The sequence below is a fragment of the Bison bison genome, unplaced genomic scaffold (assembly GCF_000754665.1).
Source record: "Bison bison bison isolate TAMUID 2011002044 unplaced genomic scaffold, Bison_UMD1.0 scf7180017864256, whole genome shotgun sequence".
Taxonomy (NCBI): Eukaryota; Metazoa; Chordata; class Mammalia; order Artiodactyla; family Bovidae; genus Bison; species Bison bison.
Genome location: NW_011494828.1, coordinates 880,933 through 896,181, shown reverse-complemented (window position 1 = coordinate 896,181; position 15,249 = coordinate 880,933). Strand labels below are relative to the sequence as shown.

The following is a 15,249-nucleotide window of genomic DNA, read 5'->3' as shown; positions in this document are numbered from 1 at the left end:
GACAAATTCATGCTCCTACTCTGTCATTTAGTTTTAATTACTTACAGTAAATTTAGGGAAGCTGATTAAATTGTAGTCATGTGAGACTTGATTACCCTGATGCTATTACATCTGGACTAAATGGCAGAGTAGGAGCATGAATTTGTCTAGAAAGGAGTTTCTCATATTCTTGGTCTGCTTGTCTCTGCCAGCAGTGGTTTGGACAGTGGCTTGAACACTTGCCTGAGGTCCTCAGGGTTTGAAGGATGCTAATAGAACCACCTTGGGAAAGGTGTAGGCAAGACTGTGCAGAGAAGGCTTCTGCCTGTCTTTCTCATTTTCTGCCACTTCCAATTTATATGACAACTGATGCTCAGCAATCCAAAGTATGGTGAAAACTTAATTGTCAATCCCATGCTCTGCGTCTTTGATCTTCTGGTCTTGTTTAACACCTCCATTTCCTCCTAGTCCAAGGTGAATGACCCAAGCAGCAGTCTAGGGTAACACCTTCACATGCAGGCAGGCTGGGGAACCAGGATTTTACCTGGATTTCCCATGCTGTCTACAGGCAGCAAGTACAGCCCTCCAAACCAAACAATATGTTACTGTTTCACATTGTTACCCTGAGTATCCTCTGTACCGACACTTAAACCACTTTCCTGCCCACTGAGCCCCTTACCTTTCCACTCCTCTTAGTCCTGACATTGACTTCGCCTGAATTGTCTCTTTCTAGAGATCTTTACCTGTAGAAATCCTACCCATATTTCAAGGTCCAATATGTATTCCAGCTGCTTCATGCAGTTTTCTTGAATTTTCCTAGCCAGATATTATCTCCCCCACCTCTATGTTCCTGGTGTAACCATCACTTATGCTTGTATGATATTTAATGCATCTTTCTTTTTTCCTCAACTAGACTATAATTTCTGCAGAAATACTTCTCATGTATCTTTGTATCCCTTAATTCACAGTACTGTACTTTTCATATACTAGATACCTTGTGAGTATTTACTAAATGAAAAATAGAGATACCTGATTTAAGCCCTCCTACTATAATTGATGGATTTCTGTCAGGAGAGCCCTGTTTACTTCTAGAAAAGTAAAGTACTTACTTCTTGGAGTAAGTACTTAACTCCTTGAAACTCACCAAGATGAAAACAAAACCAGAGAAGGAAGCTTCATCTGTAATAAAACTAGATAACTGCCATGTACCCGTACACAGATTAGAGAATATCTGCCAGACACAAAGGACACAAAGAAATTTAGGTCAAATCCAAAAAGAACACCAAGACTGGACCAGCATAAGGAACAGTGACATGGGCAGTCCAAAGGAGAAATGGTAAACATCACTTTTACAAAATCTCAGGGCACAGAGAAAGGAGAAAACCAGGCTGGTCTCATACTTTCCTATGACATTTGAGGCCAGAAGACAGTAAAACGACATTTGAGGCCAGAAGACAGTAAAACAACATTTAGAAAATTTGGAAGGGAAACAGTTGTGACTTAAGAATCCTATAGATAGTGAAGTTAGGGTTAAAGTATAAAATCATCAAAAATACTCCAAGGCTTAGGAGATGTGGTGCCCATGAACCCTCTAGAAAACTCTGCTTGAAGACATAATAAAAGCCAAATAGGTAATGAAACAAAATACTGATAAGTGGGTAGATTGAGTGTAAGTCTGTGGCAGTGATAGTTGCAAAAAGATCATAATTATTAAAAGAATTCTGTCCATGTTTCTTCAATAACACTTTTATATTAAAAAAAAAAAAAGCAAATTATAAAACTTTGACAAGATCCCCTGGACTTAAGGGGCTCCTCAGGACTTTTGATTCATTCTCTATTTGAACCATTTGCACTAAACCCATCTTCTGAGAATACTCCAGCTTATTTCTTTTAAGATTGTTACATCTTGGAAACTCCTTGGGAGTCCAATGGTTAGGACTCCATGCTTTCACTGTTGTGAGCCCAGATTCAATCCCTGGTTGGGGAACGAAGATCCTGCAAGTCATGTGGTATGACCAAAAAGATAATAATAATATATATATATTTTTAATTGTTACCTCTTTACTTTGATTCCCTCCCAAACCGTTCTTTTTCTTTTTCTTTGCCTCTGCTTAGGGAATATAATTCAATTTCTTAGGAGGGAGACATTTTTACCACTAAACCCTTGTGTAATGAAGGGAGACATAGAACTAAAAGGAAGAAATGTTCAGCCTACTCACTGGAGACAGTACATTTTACTTATTTATTTTTTGGCTGCACTGGGTCTTCAACGCTGGGCATGGACTTTCTCTAGTAGTAGAGAGTGGGGGCTACTCTTCGTTGCAGTGTGTGGGCTTCTCATTGTGTTGAATTCCCTTGTGGAGCACAGGATCTAGGCGCACAGGCTTAGTTGCCTCTCAGCATGTGGGATCTTCCCGGACCAGGAATCAAACCCACGTCCCCTGCATTGGAAGGCAGGTTCTTAACCACTGGACCACTAGGGACGTCCCCGAGACAGTACATATTAATCTATAGGACCGAAGGGCAAGAGTGACTAGAGACAGAAAGAAAGTGAGATATTTTTACAAGTATTATATCTCATTACATGAATTAACCTGGGTAAATGTCACAGATATGATGTTGAAGGGGAAATAAAGAAGTTGCACTAGGATATATAGATATAGAGAATGATAGCATTTATATAAAATTTTTAAAATTTGCAGAAGAATACAATGTATCATTTACTATTATATGAAGTAAAAATGCTTAAGAACAATAAATACCAGAGTCAAACAGTAGTTACCTCTGGGAGGAGAGGGGGGGAAATGTGAACAAAGAAAATTGCTGTATTTTTGTATTATTTTTTGGGGGGTTCTTTATATTCTCTGTATTCTTCTCTGCTGTGCTGAGTGCTAAGTTGCTTCAGTCGTGTCCGACTCTTTGTGACTCTGTGGACTGTAGCCTGCCAGGCTCCTCTGTCCATGGGATTCTCCAGGCAAGAACACTGGAGTGGGTTGCCATGCCCTCCTCCAGGGGATCTTCCCGACCTAGGGATCAAACCTGCGTCTCTTACATCTCCTGCATTGGCAGGCAGGTTCTTTACCACTAGTACCACCTGGGACTTATCTATGCCTGAAATATTTCATTGAAAATAATACATGATTCTTCTTCTAAAAGAAGACACCTGGACCAGAGCCCCTTGGGCCAAGGCAAGGAGCCTCTGGCATCTGGAGAGATATGGGCAACTCAGCCATAATCTTTGGACTGAAGCACCGGATGGCCTAGAGTGGACCTTTAGTCATATGCCTAAAAAGTTTTTCTCCCCCAAGGTTATGAATAAATTTAGCAAGCCTGCCAACTAATCTCCAGAGAAGAACCTGCCTGTCCTCAGAGTTACTGAAAAGTTTCATGGCTCTTTGCCAAACACTGCCAGTCAGCAGCTGAGGCAGAAGCCTGTGGCACAGTGGAGGGTCACTTCCCACTGTGTAGGCTTGGGCACATGGCTTAATCTCTGTGAGCCCCAGTTTTTTGTGTAAAAATTAGAATAAATACCACCATTCCTGCAGGTTTGCTAAAAGGATTAAGTTACATAATGAATATAAAGTGCTTTGTGTAGTGACTGAGCTGTATTAGACAGTACATTTGTATAAGTTCCCTTCTGTCCTGAAATAAACTGAAAAAAGTCCTAACTAAAACCAGAAGAGGAATGAGAATTTGGAGGCATCCCTGATTCCCAGGTGAGGGCTTCTTCCTCATGCCACGTGCCATGATATGACATGGTATGCCTGGCTAAGCAATGATCTTACTATAGGCCTCTATGTTTTTCTTATGGCCTCCTGTCCACTGAAGCTTTAGGGTTTTCAGGGTAATTTCCCAAGGCTTGCAGCTTTGCTTAAAGTTTGACAGCATTAAGAAGTGAGGGCTTCCCAGCTGGCACCAGTGGTAAAGAATCCACCTGCTAATGCAGGAGATGCCAGAGATGTGGGTTTAATCCCTGGGTTGGGAAGATCCCCTGGAATAGGAAATGGCAACCCACTCCAGTATTCTTGCCTGGAAAATTACATGGACAGAGGAGCCTGGAGGGCTACAGTCCACAGGGTCACAAGAGTCAGACATGACTTAGAAACTGTGCACACACACAAGGAGAAGTGAACATCAAAAGTCCATTAATCTTAGCCATCTCCAAGCAGATTCCTAGAGAACACAGCCAGGCGTCAGCACAGCAGAGTCCTTAGTACCCAGCTGAGAGCTTAAAGTAGAATGTAGAAGCTGTAGTTCTGGTATTGGACCGGGTCTTTTCATGAGCTGTATAGGAAGTCATCCCCCCTCCTACTTTAAGCACAAGGCAGTCTTTACTGTGGACTGGCAGCGTGGAGGGGGCTTGTTAGATATGGTAGTGTCTGTCCTTCCTCTCCAGCCTGAGCAAACACACATACTTGCAGTAAAATCCTTAACCTTGGAGTTCTTTTTCAACAGGGGGAAAGCTAAATTGGCTTAAAATTTTTCAAGAGTACCTCAGCCTTACTAATGAAGGTGACTTGTGACTGCAACAGTGATCATGGCAAACAATTGAAGAAACAAGTAGTAGAAAATAGTTTCATACTCACTAAGGCCTTTTTTCAGGTGTTCATCTTAAAGCCTTCCACAGATCCACTGACCAAGAGCTTCCACTTTTTCCCAATCACATCTGCAGATTTACTAGTGGTGGTTTATTTGTCTCAGAGGAACACAAACTAGATGAAACAAACAACAAAGCAATATGGGCGGTTCCTGAAGATCTCAGTGAGACCTGTAAAACATCAGAACCCACTCTCTCCATTGCTATAGAAATCTGACCTCAGTCATTCCAGACTCTTCCTTCCAGAGATGGTTCCCACTTGTGTCCCAGATTCCAAAATAGTCATTTAGTACTCTCTGATTATGGCTGCTTGAGTTCCTGTTGGCTCTTTCTCGTTTACTGACTATGTTTACTTCTTGCCCAACTCCAGAGCATACTATATACTATATACTCTTTAACTACTGAGCAAGAAGCATCTCCTTACTCCCATTTTGAAAAAAGAAGTGAGACTTTTCAATGACAAACTAGAGGCCAGTTATAAACCTACTACTATACCTCAGAAGCCTCTGTGTCTGAAGCTTTCTGTATGCTTCCTTACTACTCTTTTGGGGTAAATTTTCACCCCAGGATCCGGAATCACCCTAACTGCTGATTGGATTGCTTTCTCTCAGGGAGGGCAAATTGAAAAGTTCTGGAAGGTCCCTTAATGCCCACCCACTGAGCATATCCTGAGTTTGAGCCAAAAAAACTAGTACTGGGACTTCCCTGGTGGACCAGGGGTTGAGACTCCATGCTTCTATTGTAGGAGGCATGGGTTTGATCCCTGGTTGAGAACTAAGATCCCACATGCCTCACCAAGCAGCCAAAAAAAAACCTAATATTTTCTCTGCCCATCTCTAGCCCACAGCAGAGTGCTATGGCTTTGACCTTTGCCACTTTCTGACAAGCTTTAACCTTCTAGAAGAATAAAGAAGGCTCTGAAATGCCATAAAATGCTAGAATTACTTTTTTGCATTTTACTAAAATTTTGGCACTTGGCAAGGATCTTTTTTATGACCTGTGGATGATAGTTTCAGTCCTTGGAATGGCCTCTTTTCCATCCCCCATGCCTCTTGGATTGCTTGAGGATTTTTCCTTAGTTGATGTTTTATTTTGTTTAAATGGACACTCAGACCGTTCCTACTTACCTCCTTCTCCCCTCCAGCTGCCCACTTCTGACTCTTTAGGGACTGAATATTCCCTTATTAGGATAGATCTCATTCCACAGAGCCATCTTGGTCCAGAAAAACAACTCAGCAGTCCCAGGCTTCCTCTAGTCTTCTCCCCTAATTTCTTTGTTTGACCATGCATGTATGGATTCTGGAGTCAGGCAGACTTAGTTTTGAAATTGCTACTTGGCAGTTAATGTGGTTTTAGGTAAATGGTTTAACTTCTCTTAATCTGTCATCTCATCTGCAAAATTTGGTTATTTTATCAGAGGTAAAAATGATACTCCTAGAATCATCTAGGTAACTCACTTCTGTAATATATGTAGCCTGCTTAGCATAGTGCCTGGCCTGAAGTAGGTATGGAATAAATGCTAGTGAAGATTTTCAGAAGGACTTCCCCCCACCCCCACCCCCCATCCTCAGAAGCCAAGAGGATGCTTTTTAAACACATTCAAATGCTAAGAGCCAGTGGTGCTACTCTTGAGAGTGTGGCTTTAGGGTCTAGAGTAGTCTCTTATATAGCATGGAGTTGGCTTTTAAAATATCCTATTTTTCTAAATAATTATGGTTTTGATTAACCAGGGTCTGTGGTAAGAGCTGTGGGGTACCCATTATTTCTATAGCTTATCTCCTAGGAAGATTCACTGGATCTGAGCCTCCACTGAAATTTTTTATATATTCCCAGATGAGAGGCAGAAGCAATGGATCAGCCCAGGGGTCAGGGCCAGCTTCCACCCCCAGACCAAAGGAAGAGCAATTGGGTGGAATTTAGACCTCCAGGTCTGGGGTGCCTAAAGAACTGAAGTCATACTGTTTGTTCTTTGCAGGCTTTGGGTGAATATCATTATGAGCATATACAGACTCTGGACTTCTCTAAAGCCCAATCCTCTCTTGAGGCAGTCTATCTTCTAACATAATCATGTAACCATTAACTAGACTGGCCAGCTATTCCTAGCATATGGAGGAACCAGAACCTCCAACCCATAAGGGTGAGGATGGTGATGAGAGGCATGGACACTCCCTAATTTGGCTACTGTGTTACAGAAGCAACATCCAGAGCAGCATCATCTGCAACGATGCCGTAATTGAGAAGGGAGCAGACATCAAGAACTGCCTAATTGGAAGCGGCCAGAGGATTGAAGCCAAAGGTAAACCAGAACCCAAATTACAATCACAGATACCATTGTTTTCATATCACACTAACAAAGATAATGCTCTGTGCTGATGAGAACTGGGGAACAAGCATATGCATACCCCACAGATGAAAACATATAAATTGATAAAAGCCATCTTAGGAGGGCAATTGACATCACTGTCAAATTTTTTAATTCTGACTTCACAGTTCCATCTTTGAAAATTTATCTTGTTAGATAAGTCTTCATATATATTTATGCAGCCTTACTACCAAAAAATTTAAAACATACCAGAAATATCTAATGACCCAGATTGGCACCAATACTTTAAGGTGGCTGTCAGGCATAAGAGAAAAGGGCCAGTGATCAACAGAGGCTCTGGAACTATCTCTGGCAGCCTCCTGCAGTCCTTGGGTACTTCATCTGACCTGGTAATTAAGGGAGAGGAGTCCCATGGATTCTTGGCCTGGAAGAAGGTTAGTAGCTTCTTGAAAGCCATTGTCTCGGTGCCATCCTCAACTGCTTAGAGATGCTTTAGTGTTAGCTTGCTCTGCTCTGTAGCTATAGAAAGTCTGTGTAATGCTTAAAAGACATACAAACATCAGGGTTTTCCTGCTGGGCTGGGCAAATTGGAATGGTCCATAATTTGGCTGAGGATTTTTAACCAAAAAGTAGCCAAAGCTCAAGATCAGTAAAGAGGGCACATTGCTTTTCAGATTATTCCTTAAACCTAAACTAGGGTGGGGTAGGAGAGTTGCTGAAAGAACTAAATCCACCAGTTCTGAGTTTGTGGAAGCCACCTTTTCCTTCTCCCAGTAAGTAAAGGCCTTCTTCCATTTTTCCTCCTTCCCTTTTATTTTTTAAAGTCATATACCTTTCCTGTGAGCTTTAGACTCAAAACAGACCTGGGTTCAGATCTCAGCTGTGCAAATCACTGGATGGGCACCAGGTTGTTTTTAATTTCTAGGCCTCAGATGTTTGAAACTAGAAAAACTGAGACAATAATAACTTATTTTGGAGGATCGTTGTGAGAACTAAATACAGTTAAATGTTATGAGGATTACACACAACTTCTGGAGCATACCATGGGGTTTAGAGCTCCACATATGCACCATGGTCTTGTGCCTCTCCGTGCTTTTGCACATGCCCTCTCTCTGTCTGAAATTCTTAATGATTCTGCCCAAGTGTTTTCTGTATAGAACCTTCCTGACTCTTTCCATGACTCCTCACAGTCAAACTGAGCATTCCTTCCTCCTCCACACCTTTGTCAATACCTTAATTAAAGCACATAGACAAATGGCAATTATCTATGAATCTATCTTCACTACTAGACTAAGAACCTCCGACCAAGGACTGACTTATTTCAATATGTGTCCCTAGCTCTCGGAACAGGTCCTAGTTTATAGTAGATGTGGGAAGTGTAGAGATGAGCAAATAAATTTTGGATCCCTTGGTAAAGGGAATTTGGGGGCATTTCAGGGCAGAGAGTTAGGGTTCCAAAAAAGACATTTGTGAGACAGTTGCAATTATCATGAGATCTCTTCTGACTTTTTTCCTAAACTTACGCTGATGAAAGAACCAAATGCAACACTGATAAATGAACTGAGGAGATGCTGCCTTTGCCTGAAACCACCCTTCAGCCTTATTTCTTCACTAGAGACTAGACATAACTCTTCTTCTCACTGCCTTTCCTCTCACATTTCAAGTACTTTCTTCCTCTACATGTGAGAATTGTCATTTCTGAAAGGCCTTTTCTGGGTGATACTAGTTTACCAATAAAGTTCTTTGTTGTAAGCAATATAAACTATCTCTGGGTGATTTAAACTGATAAAGAATTCATTGAAAAGATACTAGATAGCTCACAGCTCCACGATGGCTGCAGAATCAAGCTTAGAAAATGGGTCACAGCCACGATTTACCCTCCAGATCATTTTGGTGAGGACACTGCTGCCATCTTCACTGGATACTACACGCTTGCTCTGCTGCTCCAGCTGCCCAGCAGCCCCAAAGTGGAATCTCTCTGGTTCCTATATTTTTGTGTCACTAGTTCCCAGCTCATGGTTTCTGGTGGCTACACTAACAGGTCAAACCTAGGTTATCTGTCCATGCCCTTGCTGTGGGGAAGGCTGGCATTTTTAGTTCAGTCTGTGGGGGACAAACTCCACCTGGTATCTCACTAGAGAGCCTTTGAGCTGGAGTGTTGGTCAGTAGTGGCTCCCCAGCTGTTGGTACCTTCTGCCATGATCCCATGCAAGCTGAAGGTATGATCCTAGATGAGAGGGCTGGGACACCAGCTTGAACCCCAGGACAAGGGGCAAGGATGGCACTGCCTTCCTGGGGGGGGGGGGTTGTTGCACTGGCTTATGGCTATTGTATACAGCTTTAAAATGTTCTCTCGTGCACTGTCTTATTGGGTTCTCATGAAAGCCCTCTGAGGTAGGGATTCTTTATTGACCCATTTGGTAAAGTGGAAACTGAGACTTTGAAAGTTGAAATTTACCAAAAGTGGAGATCAGTCCTGGGTGTTCTTTGGAAGGAATGATGCTAAAGCTGAAACTCCAGTACTTAGGCCACCTCATGCTAAGAGTTGACTCATTGGAAAAGACTCTGATGCTGGGAGGGATTGGGGGCAAGAGGAGAAGGGGATGACAGAGGATGAGATGGCTGGATGGCATCACCGACTCGATGGACGTGAGTTTGAGTGAACTCCGGGAGTTGGTAATGGACAGGGAGGCTTGGCGTGCTGCGATTCATGGGGTCGCAAAGAGTCAGACACGACTGAGCGACTGAACTGAACTGAACTGAACACAGCTAGTACATAACACAACTGGGTCTTGAGCCTGAACTATTGACAGCCTCCAAAAAGACCAGAGGAAGAAGCCACTCCTGGCTTGCCTAGCAAAATTTAACAGTGATACTCTTTTTCTCCCTTTAGTCCATCTTTCCCCAACAGGTAGGAAAAATATATTTGGCCTCCATATCCTGGCTTTTTCTCTCCTCTTAGCTCTTTCTCCTGCTCAACATACCAGTTCACCCATACCTACCCTTGGCTTGAAGAGAAATTTGGTTTTTGATCATCTAGGGCCTATTGGTTGTTTCTTTAAAATAGAATTCAGAACCTCAGCCTATTCTCTGACTTTGTGGAAGGCCTTGGAACGGATCCTTCAAAAGCAGGATAGGATAATCCCATCCGCTCCCTGACTCCTCATTACATTTCTCTGTCCTTTTTGTTCTCTTCTATTTGGGTTTGTGGCCCCATGCAATGTTTCTTCTACCTCTTTCTTGCCTCTTTGCTTTGTAAATTAGCTCCTGCTCAGCAAAAAAGTAGAAATACCCAGTGCTTTCTTGTTTTAGTCCCTCCTAGAGCCAGGAGATGCTTCCTTTTGTTGTTTTTACAGGCATATTTGAATGTGTGAACTCCATTTGCCACTGCCCTGCAGGGTCATACCCGCCACCCCCCCCACCCCACCCCCGCCCCCGGCTTTCTTACGTGCTGGAACCTGGAACCTCACAGTTTTCTCCTCCTTCCTCTCCCCACCTCCAACAAAGTCACAGTGTGCCTTTCTTTTCCTTTGCAAGGACCCCTCTTAGTTTTGTGTGCAGAAGGCATGAATGAATAATGAATGCCAGACAGTGAGGGTTTGAGGCACATCATCTACCATCAAGGAGCACAGGGCTAGGCTTGCCACACCCCTAAGATGTCACAGGCTGCAATGTCTCCTGCGCTTTCTGATTCTAACTAACACTATGTGTCTCGTTAAGGGTCCTGAAGAAGGGGCCAGGGAAGTCTCTAAACTGGAGATCCCCAACATTTCTTACTCTGTCCTCTATGCTAGAGGGATCGCTGCGGCCAGCCCAGTAGTCAGTGCTTTCCTGCCACAGGTATTCCTGGACGTCAGCCTGTTCCCACTATCATTTTCTTTGAGGCTGAGCTATATTGAGAAAGCAAATTCCCAGCCATCAGTGTAGCAATCTCAACCTGTTACTATGGATGACCTAGACAAACATCAACTTAGGTCCTCACTAGCAAAGAGGTCAGGAGATAGCAGGGTCCCCAGTCAGTCTTTCTCCTATGAAGGGATTTTAGGAAAAAACATTCATCCTCAGAAGTAATACTGTCCTCTCTCCAAATCCCAATCATTTGCATGCCACAGAGTCACCACATCCATAGCAAAAATGGGACTCTACACCAAAAACAGGACTCTCATAACTCAGTGTAGGCCCCACTGCCCTTTTCTAGCATTACTGAGAGAACAAGGCATTTTCTAGCAATTCCAGCCTTTCTCACCCCACCCAGCATGCTCAGTTAATGAGATTATCTCTGGCAAAAATCCTGGCAGCCAAGTTTGACCTCCTGCTCAAGCCAACTGAAAAGCTATAGCCAACAAAGTCAAAACCTGGGAGACTAATTGGACATTTCATCTGAGTCTCTTATTACTTTCAGAGAGAGAACTTGGATCTCTTCCCTGGGACCACAGTGATCAGTCCTTTGGCCATGAAAGTAGACCTGATGGGTACATAGGTCAAGTCCTGCCTAGCAGGAATCCTCCCCAGCCTCCCAACAGTGCAGCTTCTCGTATGTGACTTGTCATTCCCCTCTGTCTCATTGGTTTTTCCCCAGCTTTCTTTCCTCCCTTGTGCTCTTCTCTTTAGGATCTTTGCTGACCTGATTCCAGCCCAGAACTTTTCCAGTGTGTTTACTGAAGCTTGCTTCCAACTCTGGCCAAGCAGAACTAGCACTGCTTGTTTTTCCCCTTCAGGTTTCCTCCACCTTACTGAAAGTCTCCATAAAATCTTCCCCCAAAATGCCAGATGCAATAATTCTCCTCTGAATGCCAGTGAGCAAGCCAGAGAAGGTGCAGGTATTTATTTGGAGCCTAGCAGAGCAGAATAAGATGTTGTTTGCCTCAGCCTGACACCTCACTCACCCCTCTGGTCTGGAGCACTAAGGACCAAGAAGAGTGTTAATAAAATTGGGACTATCTTCAGAACATTCCAGTGGCCTGGGAACTAGGAGGAGCCTGGGTGAAGGGAAGGCAGATGTCAGAATCTAGACATGAGATGATATGGCTAACTCATGGCCACAGAGGGCATAAGGGCCAAGAGGAACTTTTGGAGGTTCCTGGGAAGCTAGCCCAAGATGCATTTCCTTTCTTCTTTTCTGATCAGTCTTACCTCAAGGTCAAGCCTGACTGACAGTCATACTCCAAGACCAGCCCCAGCCGTTGGGAATGTAGAAGCCTGAGCACTGTCTGGGCCTCCCTCCCATCCTTCTCACTGAAGGAAGCAGATGGCTTTCTGGGGCAGGACCACACAAGCCAAACCCAGGTGCATTCTGCAACTTCCATTTAATTCTTACCAAGGCTTTTTACATCAGTTATCTTACTGAATCCCCACAGCTTTATGAGGAAACCAAAGACATGGAATAATGTGATCAAAGTCCAGTTAGAATTCAAAGCTCTGTGGCTCAGAGCTCTCCTATTCTGCATTGTCACCTTTTCCTCTCACAGGAGGTTGCCTCTGTCAAATACAATGCTATAACAAAAACTGTGTGAAAGGCCTAGACCTGAGCTTCTCTTCCTACTGGAGAACATTAGAGAGACAGGCCCAAAGATGCTCTCAACCCCTAGCACCTTTGCTGTGATGCACCAGTGTGTCAATTGTGTTCTCTTTGGCAAGGGGATTGGAGGCCTTCTCCTCTATACATGCTCCTTTTCCTTCTGCTGTACCCTCACATAACCACCAAGAACACACATGCTTTCTTCAATAATACCACCTCCTATATTCTAGGCTCTGGGAGACTAGGGGTGTCAAGATGAGTAAGACTTGCCTTTTACTGTCCAGCTGCTCAGTCTATTATAGAGACACAGATAAGTAAAGAACTAAGTACAGTTTCACGGGTATGATGTCAGGGTTCATTAAGGACAGAAAAGAGAAATCATTCAGTTCTTGGCACAAGGATCAGGCATACCATCTCAAAGGAAGGAATTTAGGCTAAATTTTAAAATTGCTGGCTATACATCAAATATACAAAAGGGAAGAACCTCTTAAACTAAGGGGAACCAGGCAAGCAAAAAACAGTCTCTTGTGTTGGGAACTGCAAATCATTTGGAAAATCTAGAATACAGTATGTAAAGGAGATGTAGCAAGAAACAAAGCTAGAAAGGTGGGTAGAACAGAAGACATGTCTGAAATCTCAAAGTTTTCAGGGCTTCAGTCAGAAACCCCCTTTCTACTGGCAGAGCAGAAGTAGGCTCCAGGCTGTGGGCACTATGAACAGACCAAAACATCTCGTGTTATCAAACTTGGTACCATTATCAACGGTTTTCATTTTGCTTCACCAAACCTTTCTGAGGCTGAAGTAGAGCTGCAGGAAAGTCAAGAGTTTCTGCCTTACCTATCAGGGTCACACTTAAAGTCCCAAGTATGGCAATAAAGCTGTTGGACCTTCAGAGGTCAGGCTCACCCAGAAAGAATCCATTGTCCGCCAGGTGGTCAGCCTTTTCTGTCTGAGTCCGTAGAAGGCTGAACACTCCCCTCTCCCCTACATCTGCCCCAGGCCCTCAGGGAAGAAGGCATGCCTGGTTTCCCCTGCCCCTTCCCGACCATTGGTTCACTGCCCCCTTTCTATAGCTCCTACTTGTTGAAAGTTAACCCTCTTCTTACCTTTTACCACGTAATTGGTCAGCCCCCAGGGAAGTCTCCTAAATGTATCAAGGGTTCACAGTCTTCCCGCTTCCTCCCTCTCTTTTTCCAAACATCTTGAACAACTTCAGCGTATTTATCAATGAACCATCCAGCCCCTCGGCTTCACCATTCCCTGATCTTCTCTACTTCACCAACCTTCACTTCCTTGCAACTTTAGACACAGTCACACCCTTTCCTTGTCATTTAACTACAGACCTCTGAAATCTTTCATGTGCCAGCAGCTATGCTAGATATGATCATAAATCCCACTGCCCCTGCACTCAAAATCCTTACAGAGAAATAGAGATACATCCAAGGTAGAGTGTTTTCACAAACCAGGAAATGAATGGTTCAGAAGGGAAGGCACCACATAGTGGAGATGCTTGATTAGGGTATTTAGGGTGAGTAGGGAGGAGAAGAAAGGCATTTGAGGCAGAGAAAATAGCATATACTAAGGTCTAGAGCTATAAAACAATATGGCTTCCAAGTACAAATGGAGAAAGATGGAAGATAAAACTGGAGAGGTAGACAAGGGTCAGGTCATAGAGGGCCTTATGGGTTTGAACTTTACAAAAATAATAACCACTGTTTATCAAACACTCAGTATGCTTTAACTCATTGAATTCTCACAATAACCCTATCGAGTGTGCAATATTATTTACATATGACATGGGAGACATCTCCCTTTCTCCTTTGAGTATCTCCATTTAACTATTTAGTCTCTTTTCCTCTCACTCTTTTTCCCCCATGCCCTATCCTACACCAGAGTTTTTCACATTCCTCGTTCTTATATCTTTATGTCTTTGCTCATGCTGTTCTAACAGCCTGGAATGCCTTCCCCTTGATACACTGCCTGAAAAAACTCTATTCATTCTTTAAGACTCAGTTCCAGTTCCCCTCTGATGGAACGTCTCCTGAAAGCCAGGTGTCAGTCCCCACCTCCTGGGTGGGAAGATGCTGTCTCTCCCAAAGACCTTTTGGCAAGTTGTTTTTCCCAAGAGCTTCTAAAGAGCAGAGCCACATCGGAGAGGAATAAATGTTTATGAACACAGAATTAGAAGTAATCGGATTTGAAATGAACTCATTTGCTTCCAGTTCTCAAACAACCTTTTCTTTTTCTTTTATAGCCAAACGAGTGAATGTGATCGTGGGGAATGACCAGTTCCTGGAGATCTGAGTTCTGAGCAAGTCAGACTCCTTCCTTTTGGCCCCCAGAACTACAGATGTTGGCTGGCCCACCTGTTTGACTCTGTATTTATTTCCCAATAAAAGAAGGGCTCCCAAAGGCATTCTGGAGACTTATGGAGTAGTTGGGCTCCGAGGATACAGTGTATGTTCCTGTTGGAAAAACTGTCAAGAGCCAGCGTGTGGGACAAGATAGGACACGTGGCCTGGCTCTTATACACCAAGGTTATCAGGCAGGGGCAGCAGCTGTCCAGTGGTCAAGCTCCCAGGAGGGCTACTTTCCAACTGGCTGGCCCAGCCTAGCCCTTAAAAGCATCTCCCACCTGAAAGGACTTGAGGGTCCATCAGCCCCCAACCCTAATCAGGCTTTCTAGATCTGTGGGCCTAGTTGCTGCCATTGCCACCTCTGCATGTGATGCGCCTCCTGCAGCTGCCAGTGTGGGCAGCCTCAGCCCCAGACTTAACTACTCTGTTCCCATACCTACCCACACAGGTTCCTGGCCCCTGCCACCATGCCACC

General features: G+C 43.7%; 1 protein-coding gene across 1 annotated transcript in view; it reads left to right on the top strand.

Moving 5' to 3' along the window:
* EIF2B3 (eukaryotic translation initiation factor 2B, subunit 3 gamma, 58kDa) overlaps window positions 1-14,853 on the top strand; it is a 113,859-nt gene extending 99,006 nt beyond the window's left edge. The window contains exons 11-12 of the mRNA XM_010847825.1: window positions 6,769-6,872; window positions 14,672-14,853. Coding sequence (XP_010846127.1) covers window positions 6,769-6,872; window positions 14,672-14,721 — 154 coding nt within the window. The 3' untranslated portion in view covers window positions 14,722-14,853. The remainder of the gene's footprint in view (window positions 1-6,768; window positions 6,873-14,671) is intronic.
* Window positions 14,854-15,249: the final 396 nt, after the last annotated feature.